Here is a 20,084-nt window from a genome sequence, read left to right as displayed (position 1 = left end):
TAGGTGTCTTTTTCATTGTAGCGTTTTATTTTCGTTGAAATTGCCCGTTACAAGAATGTACTTGTGTTGGGTTTAAACAGTAAAAATTAACAATAACATATTCATGGCAAAGAAAATGAAGAGCAGAAGACACAATGGCTTCCTGGCAATGGATTTTCTCATAAAAACTCGGAAAAACTAAAAAAGTGCCTTGACTAGATGATATCCCAGATTGAAAAGTCGGAAGATGGAGAAATATTAATCAACGACAGATCCAACTGAAACTTTTCTGTTATTATCAGGAGACAATGTGGATAGAAACCACTATGAGGCCAAAAAGGAAGGGCTTTTAATCATAGTGCCAATACTCATATAAGGCTAATATATTAAAGTACACAAGCCGATTCGCTCAAGAAGAAAGAGACAAAACATCCTTGGGTTGGAAAGAAACTGTGGAGTTACGAGATAATCACAAATACCACTCAAATTGCAAATAACTGATTGAAACCACGAATGCAAATCTATAGAAGACAAAATATAAATGAACACTGCGCATAAGTTCAGTTTCAGCTGTTGCTGTTGGCTTTATGCATTGTTCAGAAATAAGCAAGTGTTTGGTTAGTTTTCATTAGTTTCTGTTGTTATTGTTATGACGTACACAATACACAATATAACTTGGAAACAATGAACTACATTCCGATAGTTATTTAAATAAGCCTGTGTTGCTTTAATATATTGTTGTTATGTATTTAAAATTTACATAAAATGAAATTTCTTTTATCTGACATCAGTGCGTGTGTATAACCAACTTATTGTATGCAGTTCCGCGCAGCGCCTATCATCCCATTTCTTGCTCTCTTCTATCTCTGTATTCGGCCTACTGGGAGCCTCCTCTATGCCTTTAATTATACATCTATTAATAAAGGAAGAGGACAAAATGAGTGGAAAATGCAATTAACAACAGAGTCATAGAGAAAGAAGGATGGAGGTGAAAATGCGAGGGAGGCTGTAGGCCTTGTTCAATGAATATTATGTCTAGCGTTCAAATTTTTGCATACCTTTTTTTCCTATCCGGGGGTTGCTTTCGATACTTTATTATTTTCCCCCCGACTTGCCTCCACGGGCTTAAGTCCAAGTATTTTTGATTGTTTTGTGTTGCACGAGATATGTCTCGAGATATTCTTGTCTGGAGCTCTTCAGATCGTCACAATGACTATTTTTTCAAAGTAACATCTACAGTCTACTGTAATATTATTTAGAAAAATTCTGGATTCGTCCTGCGTTTCGCCAATCATTCTCTTGGCTTGGCTTGGCTTCTTCAGAGCAAAACTGAAACTGGTTCAGTTCAGATCAGCTGAAACGTCAGCAACCTCGATTCATCGACAGCCGAGGCAGGAGAAATGCACAAGTTTTGAAAATGACAATGGACAATCCTCCTCGTCAGATGCACAGAGTTCTCAACCATTGGAGTCTGGTGAAAATACGAGGGTCACTATAAAAGTTTCCGACCTCAACCTGAAGATGGCTAGTGATCGTAGTAGTGGACCTCTTGATTACCAAAGTTTAAGCCATTTTGGGCTCGTGGTTTTTAATTGAGAGTCGTTTGAGTATAGAGCTGTTACAAACTATTTGTTTTTGAACGGCAATACACCTACGCAAATTAAAGTTGAGTTGGACTCTAGACTGACAAGCTGAGGACAGAAATTGCGGAAAAACGGCCACATTTGCAAGAAAAACCTGTTTCATCAAGACAACGCGCCGTTTCTTACCTCAGCGGTTGCCATGGGGAACTGCTTGACCATCGGCCTTACCACATCTAGCCCCAAGAGACTTCTGTTTTCTCATCTAAAAACTGCGCTCGGAGAAGGACGGAGGACGGTAGATTTTCGTCAAATGTCAAAGAATAAAAAATATTCAAATTCAATTCAATTATGCGTTTCACAAAAAATGTTGGGCAAGACTGCTAGGATCATTCGCCCATTGCCGACTTCCGTCGAGGATTTTCGCTTCTGGTCAATGACCACCACGTACAAAGAAGAAAAATAACCAATAATTTGCTCAACTAGCAAAAAACGATTCTGACCGATACCAAAAAAATCGGCTTCCCCCCGCTTCCACCGCGGACCATCCGGGCCCATCCGGCCTCCATACCGGCGTGAACGGGGAAAAACGACGGGGCCGACGACGATTATCACTTTAAGACGTACACTGAACACTCAAAACACTAAATCCACACCGTGGAAACCGATATTAAACTTTTTGGGACGAATACATAGGATTCTGTCGGGAGCGAACAGAGGTTAAAGCGCCGTGTGCAATGCTCCACCACAGAATCCAATAAAAAATATTAGTATTGTAATTTCCCTGTACTGGTCAGGCTTCTTTTGGTCTTCTGGTTGGAGACTGTCGGGAGGTTAGCACAGTGCGACCAATGATGTTTGTCTAAGAGGCCACTGATATATTTTCCTGCTCATTTGCACATAATTCCCCCTCTTCGGATTCAGTTAGTATATAATTTACTGGCGAAATTATTTGCTAAAAGATCCGCCTTTCCATTGCCTTCTAAACGTTGATGTGCTCCCAGACAGTGTTAAATATACTTTCACAAATTAAACTTTCGAAAGTGCCCTCGTAATTTAAAAACTGTCATAACATCTCCTGAAATGAAGACCTGAAGATGATTTGATCTGAGTTCAAACCAAAATTTAATGATAGTACCATAAACATAATTCGGCAAGAGGTAGCTAAAATATCAGTACTGCTCTAGCTGGGAAGAACGGGTAATAAAAGAAGAAAATCTTTATAGAGGACGATTAGTGGCGGAGTCGATCATTGAACTAGATAGTGGCGATTTTTGAAGTAACTGATACATCGATATTATTATAATTAATGTTTTGTACATTAATAATGATACTACGTAGAAATGTAATGAAATAGAACGTAATAAATTGTTACTTTGTACTAATGTTTTTATGTACAAGTTTCAAGAATTGCTCGGCCAAAGAGATTAAAAACATACTTATATCCTGCTTGTTAGTGTACGTAGATAGATTCCTAGGACGGCCCTGGAATGCTTAGGGGTAAGGGTCTGCTCGGCAGGGTGTTCTATAAGGTGATGAGGTTTTGAAGTAATAAATAGTATGCAAAGTTAATCATGGGGGTCGGTTGTAAAAACACAATATTTCTGGTCATGGTATATGCCTGTAAATAATACCGAATACCGGCCTTTTGCACCAGGGTTAACCAAACACAAAACTGAGAACAAATTACCCGGATAGCAATAAGGAGCTGATGGAATTTCGATTAGGTATTTTACCTTCTGCGTTCAGCAATTACCACTTGCGGTTCTTTATCGTTTACAAAACGGAAACAATAGTTTCGCGATAATGACCAAAACGAGACGACACATATTACATCGACATAATAATAATTAAACAATACGCGAGATTCGATAGCGTATATAGTCGGTTTACGACATCCCAATAAAAATCATTAAACGTGTCGTAATCCGGCGGTTTTCGGGTACCCATTTTCCACGGGCAACGGATCGTATATCAGTATCAATCAAGATTACACCAATTGCCCGATTTCGGAGAATTTACGATATACTTTGGCAGCGGCAAAAACGTAGAGACACGACGCCGCTCACCATGTCTTTCCGAATCGCTGACATACTGAAAGAAGACAAAGTCGAAAAAAGGGAAAACGCGATACCGGACAGTACCAAAGACGAGAACCCGACCATAAGCGCGGAAGAAAACTCGCCCGCATTCGAAGGTAGCGCGGAAGACATTTTCTCGGGCAGGGATTGCATCGCCTATCCCTACTACGACGTGGCGCTGTCGAAGAACTCGATGGACGGTTTGCTGATACGAAGTATCCACCACGGTAGTGCCGCCGGGAGTTTTTGCAACGCTGTGTTCCCCGTGTCCGAAAACGGTAAGCGTTAGCGAATTCTGGTCGAAGTTTTATTACGTGGAACAAAATTAAAATTCGAACTAAGCGCATTAAAATATCTGCATGAAAATATAGCTAGCGAAAAAAAAAACCTTACCTTAATCAGCCGTGGTTAGTTTTATTTAATACATTTTTTATTTGTATTATATATATTTACTTACCCACTTAAGAACGTCCGTGCCATCCAAATACTTGTATTTCTTTAACCCATACAGCTAGTGGAAATATAGAGGCCCTGAATATGCCGATGAAAAAAATTTTGAGAACGACATGCGCATGCGCGAGAATTAAAGTCGTGTTTTTAACCAATTGCCTTGCGGAATTCAACAAACAACATGGCCGCTGACAGATCGTTCGGCATTTTTGTGGCAGTGTAGAAATTGCTGTTTACGTTGTATGAAAATATCTACAGTTGGCATATTACCTTTCTGAAATAAGGTCACACTGGTTTCGAATAACGTATTTCTTATATTATTTATATTTTAGCAATGATCCCTAACCTAAACGTATACAGTGCTATTTATGATTTTTGCATAGCTAAGTTGTGTTGTATTTGAAGCTGCCATTTTTAGCTTGATTTTTTTTGCAATTGAAAAAAAGCCAACATATTCAAAACTGAGAATATCTTCGCGGTGTCTTGCAAAAGTTAAAAGTTGTAAAGGGTCACAACAACTCAATATCAATTTTGACGAATATAATCTGAAAGACAAACGAGATTTTTTGTCTGTGTCAGTTGACAAATATTAAGGAAAAATAACGAAAAATGACGTCATTAAAGAAAGGTAATGCCTGTGGCGCATCAGTTTTTACCGTAGTAGGGCCACTATAATATTTAATTAATTAACTTTAGCCGAACTATGTTGTGTCACTATTTCCTATGTTTCCAAACCGACACACACAACAGTTTTCTTACTTATTTGAAAAGTTGGTTAGAATTTTCTAATTTCTGCAGTTTACCATATTTTGCGCAATTTCGAAAAATTTCAAATTTTATTTTATTTTCACAAAGAAAATACCTAATTAAAACGTGGATTTTTGGGCGAAAAATTGTTTTGTGATTTATATTACAGTAGATAAGAAAGAACAGATAGTAGAAAAAATATTGTTTTCTCTCTCTGATGCATACTCTAAATATGAGCACACAATTTTTTTGATATTAGTAACGTGTCCAACGCCTTATATTAAAAAAAAACCATCGCGTAACTTAGTGCAGCCCATATTTGATTAATACTTACAGGTACGCCATTATGAATATTAATCTTAAATTTTCTTTATCCAATACGACTGCAGAAATTCCAATAAAATTTGGCGGTTCAAAATTATTAAAACTTTTATTATTTTTATTTTATTATTATTTATATTTTACTATGAAATGAGCTTGGACAACTTGACCAGTAACGTGCGCATAGACTGCATGGGCTATCACTGCAACACATCATATTAGAGTTTTCGCGGATTAGGTTTTAATTAATAGTAATGAAAATCGACAAAGGATCAAGAGGTAGCTTGTAATACGCACTTCTTAATTTTGCTATCAAAGAAAAAAAGTCAGTGGCGCGCAGTTTCCTTTCAGAAAAGTATTGCCGCAATAGCCGATAGCCACGATAGTGGTCAAGTTGTCCAAACTCTTTTTTGCTGTAGTCGTCTTCGATAAATTTACAGTAAATCAAAAAAACACTCTGTAGGTGCGAAACGAGCAGAATCAAACACCAGTGTTGATATAAAAAAAAAAAGTCTTATTTTTACGTGATCAATATCCCATTCATTACTATGTTACGGATTTGCTCTCTTTAAACGAGAATGCGGCGCTATAAATTGTACACGAATTCAACTCAAACCACTCAGAAAATGACATCACTCACTTCTTTAAACAAAGTCACTAATTTTTGAGATGTTTGGAAGTTGCAATAAATAGAACTTCAGTGAGTAAATGCAATTATTAAAATGTCCAGCAGTCCGGTTTTTAGGCAGTCTATTGATTTAAAAAAAAAAAAAACATTTCTATGATGCATCTGCTTAATTGGAAAGTGTAAAATTGTCCACTCCTCGTTCTAAACATCTTAACATAACGATACGCATGCAGAGACCAAACAAATTCATATTAAAGTGGATGCTGTTGTTCAAAATAAGAACAATGGAACATACCCACACTTATTTTTTAATCCACCTGACGAGTTGGAAATTAATCGATGTAATCAATCCCTATAACAACATTTGAGCTAAAAGGAACCTACCCGAAACTGCGTATAGCTATATTTCTCACGGAATTGTTTTTGAAATCAATTTTCTAGTCAAAATTTCGGAATTGTTTACCGCAAAATTGACAGCAAACCCGACGAAAACAATCAAAGCCTACGTTACACCCATAGTTTGAGTTCAATGTTCTACGCCGCAAAATTTCTTAGATAGTTGTTTTCGAGCGATTTTTCAAATAAAAAGTCTTCCGTCTGTTTATTTAAAACCTGCGTTTGCTTACATCCGGTGTACATTCTTTGGTAACTACCATATCAATTAACAATAACAATCGTGCTAGTCGTGTTTGTTCCCTAATCCTATATCGTTTGATTATGATCCTAAATTACCTTTTAATAAGGTAAATGCGCGCTGTTTAAACCACCAATCGATCACCCAACAAGCGTGGTTGTTAGCCGATGCCAAAAATGCAATAAACCTGTCATGGTGCCGTTCCCCGTTTGATAAATATGTTTTCGCAATTAAATCCGTATTAAGCGTTATTATTTCAACAAAGGCCCAGATCAAAGAAACGTACGTGAACGGTCTCAAATTGCCACGATACGTTATTAATAGATTCCTTTTCATTTTTATTTCAAAATCGGATTATTTTGCTTTGTGAAAAATATGTTTTTGCTGTTATCGCGACGCATATGTAAAATCCAGGAATTTTTCCTACCGAATTGATTTTTGGGGTTAGGATTTTTAAATATTTAAACTGAAACCTAAGCTCTAAGAGTCCAAAGCAAAACTACATCCATTCTTCGTTATTTCCGATCACCTGTGTGTAACCTAACTTTACTTTAAAATTATGTGAATGCTTCTGCAATAACTAAACAAAAAACTGTCATAATTTTAGACCCACATTAGTAAACTTTCGTAGCGATTTCACCCCACGCCTTCACGGAGCCCTTCCTGTACCCGGACAAGATTTACCCCCACCCTTCATACGGCTGCGCCCTCTTTCAAAATTTCTCTGCCCACACGTACTACTCGAAACGGAGAAACCAGGTCCGGTTTTCCAACAGCCAGACGAAGGCGTTGGAGAACAAGTTCTCGTCTCAAAAGTATCTCAGCCCCGACGACAGGAAAGTTTTGGCGCACGCGCTCAAACTCACGGACAGACAGGTCAGTAAAGAGATCTACATGTTGATCATTTCGATAAAATACATGAAAGAAACAAGTGTGGCAACTGTTGTTGAAAAACACCAGGTAGTTTTCCGCTGAGTTGAGGTTAAACCTGCTTCTGTCAAATGCCACGGGCAATTAGCCAATCCAAGGTTCTGTCAACTGAAATTCAATATGACTGGGCTAACAAACGAAGTAAATAACGATAAATATAAATGCTTATTAAGTTTTGATATTTTGCTTTCCTTAACACTTGGTAGGTATTGTATAAAAACATTCTTTTTCATTAGTATAGTAATATATTATTTTAAATTTAATATTAATTTGATCGCGTAATTTTTTTGCGGTGCCAGCTATTCGAAAGCACAAACAACTAAGAAAAACTAAATCCATAAAGATCAACCTACTGGAAAACCTACTCAAGCGGAGTTAGCGATGGATGAGTTGACTCTAAAATTGGAACAGTTTAGTTTTGCAGTCAAAAAAATTAAAGATTTGAAACAAAAAATATTAAAACCGCCATATGCTTTAATGCTTTAATGCTTTAAATGGAAATATTATACTGGGTTTGAATATGGCATGGTTCATTTGTTAATATTTGAAAACATGATGTTCCTATTACGAGTACCGCAACATTAACCATTAGAAACCAATAAAGATTGAATTAACACTTTAAATATTTGGCATATCATTTCAAAATTTATACCATTAAAATGCCTATTTTAAAAAATTAATATTGTTTTCAAATTTGAACCATTACACATAGATTATAATTTTTAAAAATCTATTTTGAATCAGAACATTAGTTACAATACCAAGAAACATTGAAAACTTCAGCATGGTATTGAGTAGCATTTTTTTGGATTTTCATGCCCAAATTCTCAATTTGGATAAATTCCTTCTTTCAAGAATATTTTCCCCAACCATATAACAAAATCGCAATTCACAAATATTTGAATCTGCCCTTGATATGATCCATTTTCAAATATACTTGTCCCTCGTTTTTAAAAAAGCATTAACGTTTCAATTTATGATAATCGTCAATGTCCACAAAATGATTCGTTTTTAATAAAAATCATTTATTAAACAAAAAACAAATCCAGATTCAAAGTACACCCACATTGACTGTTGGAACTTCATTAATTGAATAGTCTTAACTATCCATGTCACAAATATATTGATCTAAACCATCTCCAGTTTTATCCGATATCTACAAAAGAAAATACATTTCATAAGGTGAACAACACCATCTATTTTACAGTTTTTTAATATTACCTTTCACTAATAATCTTATTTTCAGATAATTTCTTTAAATAATGACTCTGAATTTCTTCTTCTTTTGTAAAAATTGTACAATGTTGCCAAAGCCAATTCAAAGAAAACTCGCTCAAGCTCTTGCGTAGTTTTGACACAAACAGAATATGCAGTGCCTCATTTTTTTTTAATTCCAGGTGAAAACTTGGTTTCAAAATCGCAGGGCCAAATGGCGAAGGAACAACGGCTGTCCTAACAGCCTCGATTAACCGATCACCTAACCTCAAACGCCTTTGTAAATATGCATAAGTTTAGAAATAAAACGACTTTTATATTAAGAATCGTGGTTTTAATTTTCGCCTATGTCTCTGCTGCCCGTTATCAATATGGACCAGTACATGGCCGAAAACATGAAAAATAAAGACGGGAAAATTATCCTCGACACCCTGTCGATCTCCTTCCACATAATTTTCTCTTTTCCCTGCCTCTAGAACCGAAAAACCGTAGGTAGGCGAATAGAATTTGGTCATTTCTTTTACGACTTACAGTTTTCCAATAGACCGTTATCAACCCTTTCTTGCCGACTCTTGGGTACCCGACCATATTGCTCTTGCTTTTTCCATCAGCTCCGGTCCATGGCGTAACTGCCGTTTTCTTAAAAACAAATTTCTGCATCATTAGGATATAAAGCTTTGGAATATAGTGACAGTTTGAATGAAAAACTTGAATTTTAAAAATTAATTACACATGATTTGCCCATAACCCAACAAATCCATAGTCACCATTGCCAGTTGGGTTTCCTTTTCCTTGAGCTGTAGATACTTCCCACGCAGAACCTTGACGATGACGAACTCTCCGAGGGTAGCGAACACTGAGACCATGCATCCAGCCATCCACAGATCGAGGGCCTGCGCAAAAGCATGCCTAAAAGGTAAGCGCAAGCGCGCAGGTCTACGTCATCGCACCTTGACATAGGCGACGGCTGGAATATCCGACCTCAGGCCGGTGAACATGGTTACCAGGGTTAACAAACACGTCACTAGGAGCGTCACTCTGGCCGGAATCGCATCCAGGTCCAACCAAAAGCTAAACCAGGACAGCACGACGACTAGAGTCGACGGCGCAAACGTCTGGATCAGATGGTGACCTATTTGGCGCTCGAATCGGAAGTAGACCACCAATCTCGAGAAGTTACCTAAAAATAAAAGACAAGTAAGATGTGACAACTCTATCTGATAGTACCATTCTTTTCACTGGTATAGGAATGCGTTTCTTGGAGGTGGAGGGGCAAAATGTTGTACTGCAGAAGCTTCAGCTCGGGACTGATCGTCACCCCTGCCCCGGACCACCTGAGGATCATCTTCCGATTGCTGTAGGAGACTGAAAAGGGGACCAACACGGTATTTTTCGCTATTCCGAATGCCGAAACGTACTCACAACTTTCCACGCTGATGGGACAGATCTGGGTGTCCATCGGGTAGTGCTGGAACTCCATCTGGCAAGCCACTATGGCGTGCATCCTAGCGGAATACCTAATCGTTTTGTTCCGGTAGAGGGTGACGGAGGAAAATTTGTGCGTCAGCGTCGCAATTTCTGCGATTACGTTTTCGTAAATTGACGTCGCGGCGTCGCAGTCAACCTACAGTTTACCTACTACTTTAGAGTTGAGGAAATAGAGGTCTGGCTGCCAGAGGCTGTCGAAGAACTGAGACGGAAACGTGACCGAGTCGTCACCGTACTCAAACATCTCTTCCGGGATCCTTATGCGGGCGTCCGTCCATTGTTGTTTCAAAAACATGTCCATTCTTTTAAAAATACGATTTAGGAGCCATTTAACTATTAGCGAAACGAAAATATAGCTTTCCGATATAAAGACATATAACCAAATATAATAATAACAATAATAAACAGCTTTTTTTATTAGTCAAATAAAAAAAAAACATATACATGTTCACAATATAATACAATCGTCGAATTATTGCACAATGTTTTTTTTTAAATTATATGAGAAAATTTAAATATAATGTTGTAATATATATATATATATATATATATATATATATATATATATATATATATATATATATATATATATATATATATATATATATATATATATATATATATATATATATATATATATATATATATATATATATATATATATATATATATATATATATATATATATATATATATATATATATATATATATATATATATATATATATATATATATATATATATATATATATATATATATATATATATATATATATATATATATATATATATATATATATATATATATATATATATATATATATATATAATATTTAATATATAACTTAAGATAAATAAAAAAAAACAACTATATACACTGACAGAAACTGGGAGCTACAATATTATTCTTTCACAAGAATCTATATAGGAGAAAAAGAAAATTACATGTAACAAAAAAAAACAAGTAACTCATATATCTGTAACTCATATAACCTGGATGCATTTTCGTAATCAGAGTGATTAAAGTGAAAAGCTGTGTAATAATGAAAAACAGAGGCCCGAGGATAGAGCCCTGCGGAACACCTGACAAAATCTGAACTCGCTCTGAAACCACGCCGCTACACACAATTTTTTGAAATCTGTTAGAAAAGTAGGATGTTACCAGATCAATCGACTGTTGTGAAAGTCCATAATATTCAAGTTTTGCTAATAGAAGTGAATGATTAACGTCATCAAAAGCCCTTGAAAAATCCAATAGTATGAGCGTTGTGTGCATTCTTTTATCAATAGCGGAAATTATATCGTCTGTTAAACCAGCCGAAGTACTGAAATATTGCCTAAACCCACATTGACACTCGGGTATGACATTATTAACAATGCAATAGTTAAATAGCTGTTTGCATAAAATTTTTTCAAAAATTTTTGATATTTATACTGGGTCCTGCATTAGTGCAACAGACATTCAGATTCTTACTTACACGGTAGAAAAAAAGTGGAAGGATGTGGGTTAATGCATATCTTAAAATATACAGCGCGGTCCACAAAAGTGTGACGTCATAAATTTTATATTTGTAAATTTTAGGTTCGTTTTGGTGTTCTATCTTACGCGCCAAAATATTTTTGTTTGCTTTAACATCAGAAGCAATAAATAAAAAATATGAAAAGATCGTTTTGCACGCTTGGTAAAAATTTGATCTGTTTTGTTCCAGCTATTTGGTTACAAAGATGGCTACTTTTAAATCAGCTTTCATTAGTATTTTTAAGTGGCACACCAAATCAGCTTTCATTAGTATTTTTAAGTGGCACACCCTGTATTTTATTTCGTTCTTTAATGCATTTAATTACAAGCCTATTTTTATTAATACGAATGTATTAAAATTCTTAATGGTTCTAGAAATAATTACCAAATACCTTAAATATCCACTCTTGTTTTATATTTAGGTTTATCGCAAATTGTCGTATCAGATACTTCGACAGCTAACATTACCTAAAGTCCATGTCTTCCACGTTTATGGAGTTAATGTCGACAACTCTAATTGACAAAAATGGGCTCGCCTCTTAAAGTGGGTGGACGAATTTCTAGAAATGTAGTATGCTTAAAAGTGAATGCTTATAAGGACTAGCGTACCTCTGATGTAATCTTCCGGGATAATGTTCTTGGTCAGATTTTGATTATCCGGGTTCCTGGGTTTAGGAACCAGGGCCCCGCAGAACGCCACTGATCTAAAACGCGTTGTTGCCAGTAAAGACTGTTTCGTTATACCGAACAAATAAGCAGTTATTTTTGTTTCATTAGTGCAATACAGCATTTTGACTAAAATAAAGCTGGTTGTCACCCAGTCAATTGTTGCAAGCAATTTTTACGAACTGAATCTTCGTGTGAGTGTTTTGGTTACTTTTAATTTTGATGAATCTGCCAAAGACAGATTACTGATTAATGATTTCACTTCGAGAGGAAGTTCACCTTCGGGTTACACATTAGTTGCAATTTTTACCGGTCCAAGCCATTTTTCTTGACTGCAAGTTCCAATTCTGGGGAGAAATTTGGTGACTTTTGTGTGACCAACCCACTAAACGTCAACGTATTCAGTCAGGAAAGACAAGCTGAACAACGGCTGGTTTCATTCGTGTTTGTTTGATAATGGTAATCATGTTTTAATTGCATAGGGCTTGCACGGTGTCGAGAAAAATGCAATTTTTATTAGAATAAATAATGAATTTTAAATGTTTTTTTTTAGACAGGTGTGCTAAACACGTGCGATTTTATAAAAACATATGTTTTGCTGAGGCTTGACTTTCCTACTAGACTTAAGTTGGTTAAAACCACCACCAACGCATCTAAATCTTCGCCTCAAATTAAAAATCTCTCGAAATCCCAAAAATATTAACAAAATTCCAAAAAAAAGGGGTATGTTAAATGTTAGAATATAAGGACAAACTTGCGAGACAAAGCAAGGAAATATAGAGGCGTCGAACTGTTAGACAAAAAAGTAAATTTAATCTAAAATCTATTTCTGTTGGAATCCATTTCGAGGTTATGACGAGCTGAGTGAAATATAATTAATACACTTTTAACTAAAGTACGATCAACTTTTTTTCATGACTATCGAAATTTCATTTATTTGTTTAAAAATCGCAGTGATAGAATGTATTTTCAAAACCACCATTTCCCTTTGCCCTTGTATTTGCCCTTTCTTCCTAGCGTTAATTAATATTATGATTATGTTAATCAAACTTTTATGGGGAAATTATATCTTGCAATTTGAATAAAACGGGTATTTTCGTGCATGTTGGTATTAAAGGAATTTTTATTTTTATTTTTTTTCTTAATTATTATTATAATCTGTTTCGTTGGAAAGACTTACAAGACTTTCCATCAATACCATAAAATAATATTAATACTACCCCAATACTAATGCTTACAATTTTTAAATTTTTTATTTGTTAACAATATCTAATATTTATGGCACTTTAATATATTACTTTCTTATCGTAGATTCGATCATAACAATTCCTATACATAGCTTGTTAGTGAAATGGAAATAAATAAAATAATTAAATCATCACTAGTTTTATTTCAAACCTAGTGTTGCTCATAAGGAGGTGAAATTAGTATGATTTTTTCCTGTGCTTTTTTGAAGCGAGAACATTTTCCAATGAATTAATGAAGGAAAATAAACAAAATAAATAAAATGACAAATCGTATTTCAATTGCTTTGTTGTTAATGGCTGCGAGGAAAGAAAACTGAATGGTTGAATTCGTATGATTCTTCCTTTGCTTCGTTGCAGCGAAAACATTTTCGATTGAATGTTAAACTTTTCTGGTAAGTGAAATGGCAATAAATGAAATAAATAAATGATAACTAGTATTATTGCAAATTTGGGAAACTGGATGTGAAATTAGTGTGATTTTTCCTTTGCTTTGTATCTTACAAAACTTTAGAAATAAATAACTAGTATATAATGTTATTGCAAACTTGGTATTCTGAATAGTTAGCAATAAATTTTTAATTCAATTAAATTCAGTTTGTATTACGATGATGACGATGATGTTTTACTTGCTAATGTGAAATGGCCAGTTTTTTAAAAAGTCTGATATGACGATGCAATTTTTGATGAGTAAAAAATAATTTTCGAAAAAATATTAAAAATTAAAAAAATGCTAAAGCTAAGTCAAATGGAAATAAATAGAATACATAAATGATAAGTAGTATTATTGCCAAATTGGTGTTGTGAATAATTGTGAATGAAACAAAACTGGATGTGAAATTAGTATTTTGCCTTTGCTTCGTATCTTAAAAAATTTTGGAAATATATAAAATAAATAATTAGTATATAGTATGATTGCAAATTTGGTGTTCTGAATAGTCGTCAATAAATATTTCAGTAAATTATAAAAGATTCCTCGAAACTAGTAGCATTTGATGAATGAAACAGTTTCAGTTTGTAATATTTTTTATGACAATGATCTTACTTTACTTGCTAATGTGAAATACGTTGAAGTGTGTTTTTTAAAACGGCGAATTTAACGATGCAATTTTTGATAAGAAAAAACAATTTTTCTAAAAATATTAACAATAAAAAAAATGGCAATAAATGAAATAAATAAATGATAACTCGTATTATTGCCCATTTGGTGTTGAGAATAATTCTGAATGCAAAAGAAAACTATGTGAAATTAGTACGATTTTTCCTTTACTTCGTATCTTATAAAACTTTGGAAATATATAAAATAAATTAAATAAATAAATAAATATTCTGAATAGTTGTCAATAAATTTTTCATTAAATTAAAAGATTTCTCGAAACTTTTCAATTTGTAATATTTTAGACGATGATGATATTTTACGTGCTAATGTGAAATGGCCAGTTTTTTAAAACAGCGAATTTGACGATGCAATTTTTGATGAGAAAAAAACAATTAAAAAAAATATATATTAAAAATACAAAAAAATCGCTTGTGCTAAACGGTGAAGTAAAGCAAATTTGAAGACTTACAAGACCAGTACCGCCAATCTAGCCGACATTTCTGTTTTCGACTACGATTTCCAGAAAACGCGACGATTTCCACGTACCTTCGCGTGCGGTCGCGAACTTTTTCAAACCCGAAACGACCGGGTCGGAAATTGTCAACGAAAAATTTAAAAGGGAAGAGGGTAATTATCCGGCCATTAGGATTAGTCAATTGTTCGCGTAAACTCGCGTCTTAAATACGACGCGACTGTAGTATATACTTACCGGCAGAACCGTTGCTAACGAAAACTCATTTTAGATTACAAACGCATTATAATTATTATTAAACCCACAATAAATTGAGGAAGCGGTATTTTAAACGAAAGTTTCCGTCTTCCGATTATCGCGATTGTCGCGATTCTCTTTGTTCTCTTCGTCGTCTTCCAGTCTCACCCTCCGGAATCGACGGTTCATGTTCCTGAATTCTTTACCGATATACTCCTCGGCCTCGTCTCTCGTGTCGTCCTCTTTCCTGCCCAATATCGGTCTGGGAAACGGGAGTTTAGCCCCGAGAATCGGTCTCGGGGTCGAGGTAGCGTTCAGCGCCTGCTGCCTCGCAGATTTCCTAGAATATCTGCGAAACGAAGAACCGGATGAAAGAACCTAGTTAACGAACCGCGACTATACTAAACGCGAGTCGATAGTATGGATAAAATTGGCATAGGGGAGGCGGGCCACTTAAGCTTTTTACTATTTTTTGTGACTTTTAACCATTGAGTCGATTTATTTTTGACTAACTTTAACTAAACTTACCCAAATTTTGGCAAAGCTTCTAAAAAAAATTTTTTTGGGACAAGACGGGAAAAAAATTGTTTAACGTGAGCGTTATGAACTTTTAATTAGACGTCAATAATTTAACCACGTATTCTGGGACCCAACATAAGGATAAAAGGTCATATAAACTAGGGTCCAAAACGTTTTTGTTTTAAACATACAGGGTGTTAAATTTGAAGAGTCGATGGCGATTTTTTGTAAATACTTTCGAAACACGTAAATATGTTTAAATAAAATTTGGTACAGTTATTAAACTATTTATTTAACGATCTAAAACTTATTATTGGATTGTCTTCAGTGTTTTCAGGTAATTTTCGTAATTTGGACTGCAGAAATCTGAAGTTTCTTGATAGATAATCATTAGTAAGCCTTGGAAGTTAATGACGCGTTTCATTTGTTTGTGTTGCTGGGTAAATAAAAATTAAATGGCAATTATTCAACAGCGTTCGATTTTGTTTATTGTTGGTAAAAAATTGTTTTTACTTGGATTGTTCTTATAAATCCTTTTATTAACGAAAGACAAATGAAATTATCAACTGTAAAGCTAATTATTCTAATATAAACTATAATATTACATTTTAAAGAAGGTTGATTGTTGATGAAAAATAAGCTATTCAAATCTGATGGAGTTTCAAATAGAAAATTTGCAGATATTCGTTTTGTATACGGCTTTGGCAATGGCAGAGCCGTAGAGGTGGTACAAGAGTATCGTAAAAGGTTTCCTAATCGTCGTGTATCTGATGGTCGAGTGTTTATTAATACACATAGGCAGGAAAACTATAATTTGGAAGACGCACTTAATTTAACCCATATTATCCCAAGCATAAAAAAAATAAAAAAATCCTTCTTTGTTCTGAAATTATTTATTTTGTTGCACTTAACAATACATTACATGTGTCAAAAAAAAAAACTCGAAACATACAAAAAAATACTGATGCGTAAACGAACCATTGGGAAAAAACATTAAATAATGTTTTGGGCCACATAAGATGTAACATATAATTTATACATAAAAATTAAAAAGAAAGTTCAAATTCGACGGAAAAACCCTACAAGTAGATTGTTTTCCAAATAGATCCTAATTTGATATCAAAAAAAGGCATAATATTTTATGGTGAGTGAGCGCGCCACTGGTAACACCCGGTTTCATTTTTGGTCATATTTTAAAAAAGATGAAGTATGCACATTACACTTATTACAAACGTAAATTGTGTGGTTGTGGCAGATTCCACATCTCGTTCGGGCTTTATTAGCATGAATAATCATGAGGTAACCTTGATTATCATAACGCACTTCATGTATGGCAGGTGCAAGATTTCTCTGAGTTTTGGTTAGTTTTAAATTAGATTTAAAATCAAATCAATCACTTCGTCATTTCAAGCGGGGTTTTTCCAGAAAGCCTATTTTTTAGGAAATAGATGAATTGCGATGGAAAATTAGAACTGTTTTGGAGAGCAGAAGAATACGACCAAAGAGGAACAATCAGCCACCAAAGACATAAAACATCAAGATTCTAACAGAGAGCAAGGGCAACATCACAGTCATCATGGCTGTATAGGAATACTACCACGAAATCGACGAAACACTTTCTACAGGCGGGAAGAATCCATCGAGCACTGCATAAGTGCAGACGCCATATTCCGGAAAATATTAGAACATACGCATACTAAACCATACTAAACCACCACATCTTTATAGACTTCCAAAAATCCACAAAGATAATGTTCCACTCAAACCAGCCACTTCTGTAATGGAACCGATGGACAGTGAGGATTTGTTTCTCAACCACCTTAATCTTTACATCCATTAAATTAACGGTTTAGATAGAAGATGTCCTAGTAAGTAGAAATAATGGCTCTATCGGGAAATCTACACATATCAATCAGTATTTAAATTTTGAGTGTAACCATTCTGAAGCAACCAAACTAGGAATCATAATTAAGCAGTTTTTTTTTTCATAACGGCTACACTCAAAAATGTATCGACAAAATATTATCAAATTGTAAAAGGAAAGTAACAGAAATGGTGATCCCATAAGTGAAGGGAATCGCAAAAAAGATCAGTCGAATAGCTCAAAATTTAAGACTGTATACAAATCCGGGACGACATAAAGGTATCTACGAAATACAATGTGAATGTGCAGAGTAATATATTGGAGAAACAAAAATACCTTTGATCTGTCTCAAGCAAAGATTTTATGCGATATTGAGGTGTTCTCACCATACACTTAATAGAGGATACTCGGATAAGCACATCTACAGGGTGATTCGAAATAAATGCGGAAAAATAAAGAAAAAAAATAACGTATTTGTTTTCTATTTTAAGAACGAAAATAGATAAAAAATTAGTTATTATCAAATGTAATTGTTTAGAAGACAATTCATGAATATTAGTACAAGCAGACGAAAAAGTTTCTAATAAACCCATATATGGAAAAACCTTTTTTCCATATCATTGCGTAAGTTTTTCTATCAATTTCATTAAGAAGAATAAAGCGGGTAGTCTAATTAAATCATTTAAAAAATGTAGAGCTTGTGTTTTCGTAACATATTGTTGTTCTATGTTATTCGATTTTCGTGTTTAAGATATGGTTCGCTTTTTGCCAAACATATATATAACAAAACTTTATTTTTAACAAGGATGCACCACTTTAAGGTTTTCGAGTTTGTTTTGAAACACCCTGTATATTTCCAGGGGCTGTCAAATTTCTTACCCACGATTGCAACTTGTCTGCCGAGAAACATTGATCAAACTGGCAGATAGTAATTTTGTCAATCTCGGTACTGAGATGGCTGACAGACTGACCCGGGATGTGGCAGTAACGGAGGCAGTGTGAATTAGAACGATCTGAATAAATGACTAAATCTGAAATTCTTTCTGGATTTTGACAGTTTTTCAGAATTGAGGAAATCGAGGATTCTAGTTACGGCGGGATCATCTCCTGAGATACACTAGACTCGCACATATTTTTCATAGTTCGCACACGATTCAACACACGCTGTATTACACAGGAAATAGGAATAATTACTAATAAACTTAAACTAAGTAGTATACCAAACCAAAGAATATTAAACACAGGTAGGTATAAAATTATTTTCTATTACGGACCACAATTTAACCTGAATTTAAATTCCGAAACTTTAGGTAATAATCTTGTTGCATTTTATGTTAATGACCACCCTTGGATAATCCCATTCAAAAGCAATTGGTCACTTTCTTATATCTATGAACAGACCATACCTTGACAATTGCTCCTCATTTAAATATAACGTCATTTAATTTGACACGCGTCTGCGATTTGTAAAAACAACGTTTGTTTTTCTTTTCAATATGTTTCGCAGTCCTCTCACAAGCACTACTCGAACGAGCGGTCAAAAAAATAACCGCTAACTTACCTGGAACATTGCGGCTCCGGCGTCGACGAACTCGACGCTGACGACGGCGAAGAAAGTACACATTTGAGCAGGTTGCTTAAGTTTTTCGGAGGCGGGGTAAAAACTGGAGCGTTCGGGTCCAAATCGGACGTCATAGAAGTGGACGTTTCGCGTCTCGACGAATACACCCGTGCGAATCGCGTTCGACGGCCTGACGTTCGGTCTGATTTTGACGTTTCTCCGCCAGGCGTCTCACGGCTTGCTCGATATCAACTAGTTCTTTTAACAATTCGTATTACCAGAGAATTTTCGAATTTAAGCTGCTTTACGGCTATTTGACTTTTTACAAAATATATGCGCGAATATAGAAATTGGTTGAAGAATTGTTTAATCTATACTAAATAGCTATTCCTGAGTCTGCTAATGCTACGCCTTGTAACAGAGAAATGGCACCTTTTTCGGTGTCGTTTTGAAGTTTATTTCGCAATGTTGTCAAATTTCGTGTGTGAGATACTCGATATTTTTGAAAATCGCCTAAATTTATTTATTTGAATAATTCAAAAACTAGTGATTTTAAAGGTTTTTTCCCTCTACGTCTATATATTTTTTTTAAATAGTGCGCCGATTTTTTATTTCAGACAATGTAATGTGTTTTATTTTAAAGGGAATTTAGTGCTCCAATATAGGGTACCATGTTTTTGATTTGGCACGCGGTGTTGTATTCTAAGGCAACCTGTTTTTCATATATGTATCGTATACGGGGTGTTTCACGATTGAAGGTACCTTAGACGTTCACGGCGAACGGTATATCGAAATTTCTCTTCTAAAATGTCAATGTTGATGCTACTTTTTCGGAGAACCGGCAACACCG

At 34.9% G+C, this 20,084-nt stretch overlaps 3 protein-coding genes across 3 annotated transcripts; 1 reads left to right on the top strand and 2 right to left on the bottom strand.

Moving 5' to 3' along the window:
• The first annotated feature begins 3,526 nt into the window (after window positions 1-3,526).
• Window positions 3,527-8,874, top strand: LOC132701241 (hematopoietically-expressed homeobox protein hhex-like). The gene is made up of 3 exons (XM_060669024.1): window positions 3,527-3,918; window positions 7,052-7,296; window positions 8,748-8,874. The coding sequence occupies exons 1-3, from the start codon at window positions 3,630-3,632 to the stop codon at window positions 8,817-8,819; spliced, it is 606 nt and encodes a 201-aa protein (XP_060525007.1). The 5' UTR covers window positions 3,527-3,629; the 3' UTR covers window positions 8,820-8,874.
• A 25-nt stretch (window positions 8,875-8,899) lies between these two features.
• On the bottom strand, window positions 8,900-15,232 carry LOC132701240 (glycine receptor subunit alpha-2). Its single transcript, XM_060669023.1, is given in 11 exon segments — window positions 8,900-9,037; window positions 9,097-9,204; window positions 9,333-9,458; window positions 9,516-9,745; window positions 9,793-9,930; window positions 9,988-10,143; window positions 10,201-10,355; window positions 12,041-12,088; window positions 12,090-12,132; window positions 12,182-12,276; window positions 15,051-15,232. Coding segments are annotated over 11 exon segments (1,266 nt in total). The 5' UTR covers window positions 15,080-15,232.
• A 128-nt stretch (window positions 15,233-15,360) lies between these two features.
• Window positions 15,361-19,557, bottom strand: LOC132701242 (uncharacterized). Its single transcript, XM_060669025.1, has 2 exons — window positions 19,235-19,557; window positions 15,361-15,639 (listed from the first exon to the last, which is right to left on the bottom strand). Exons 1-2 carry the CDS (start codon window positions 19,366-19,368, stop codon window positions 15,381-15,383), a joined length of 393 nt encoding a protein of 130 aa, XP_060525008.1. The 5' UTR covers window positions 19,369-19,557; the 3' UTR covers window positions 15,361-15,380.
• Between the last annotated feature and the right edge of the window lie 527 nt (window positions 19,558-20,084).

The sequence above is a fragment of the Cylas formicarius genome, unplaced genomic scaffold, assembly GCF_029955315.1.
Source record: "Cylas formicarius isolate icCylForm1 unplaced genomic scaffold, icCylForm1.1 PGA_scaffold_4__25_contigs__length_36172078, whole genome shotgun sequence".
Taxonomy (NCBI): domain Eukaryota; kingdom Metazoa; phylum Arthropoda; class Insecta; order Coleoptera; family Brentidae; genus Cylas; species Cylas formicarius.
Note: the sequence above shows the minus strand (reverse complement) of the source record. Positions and strands in the feature narration are given on the sequence as shown.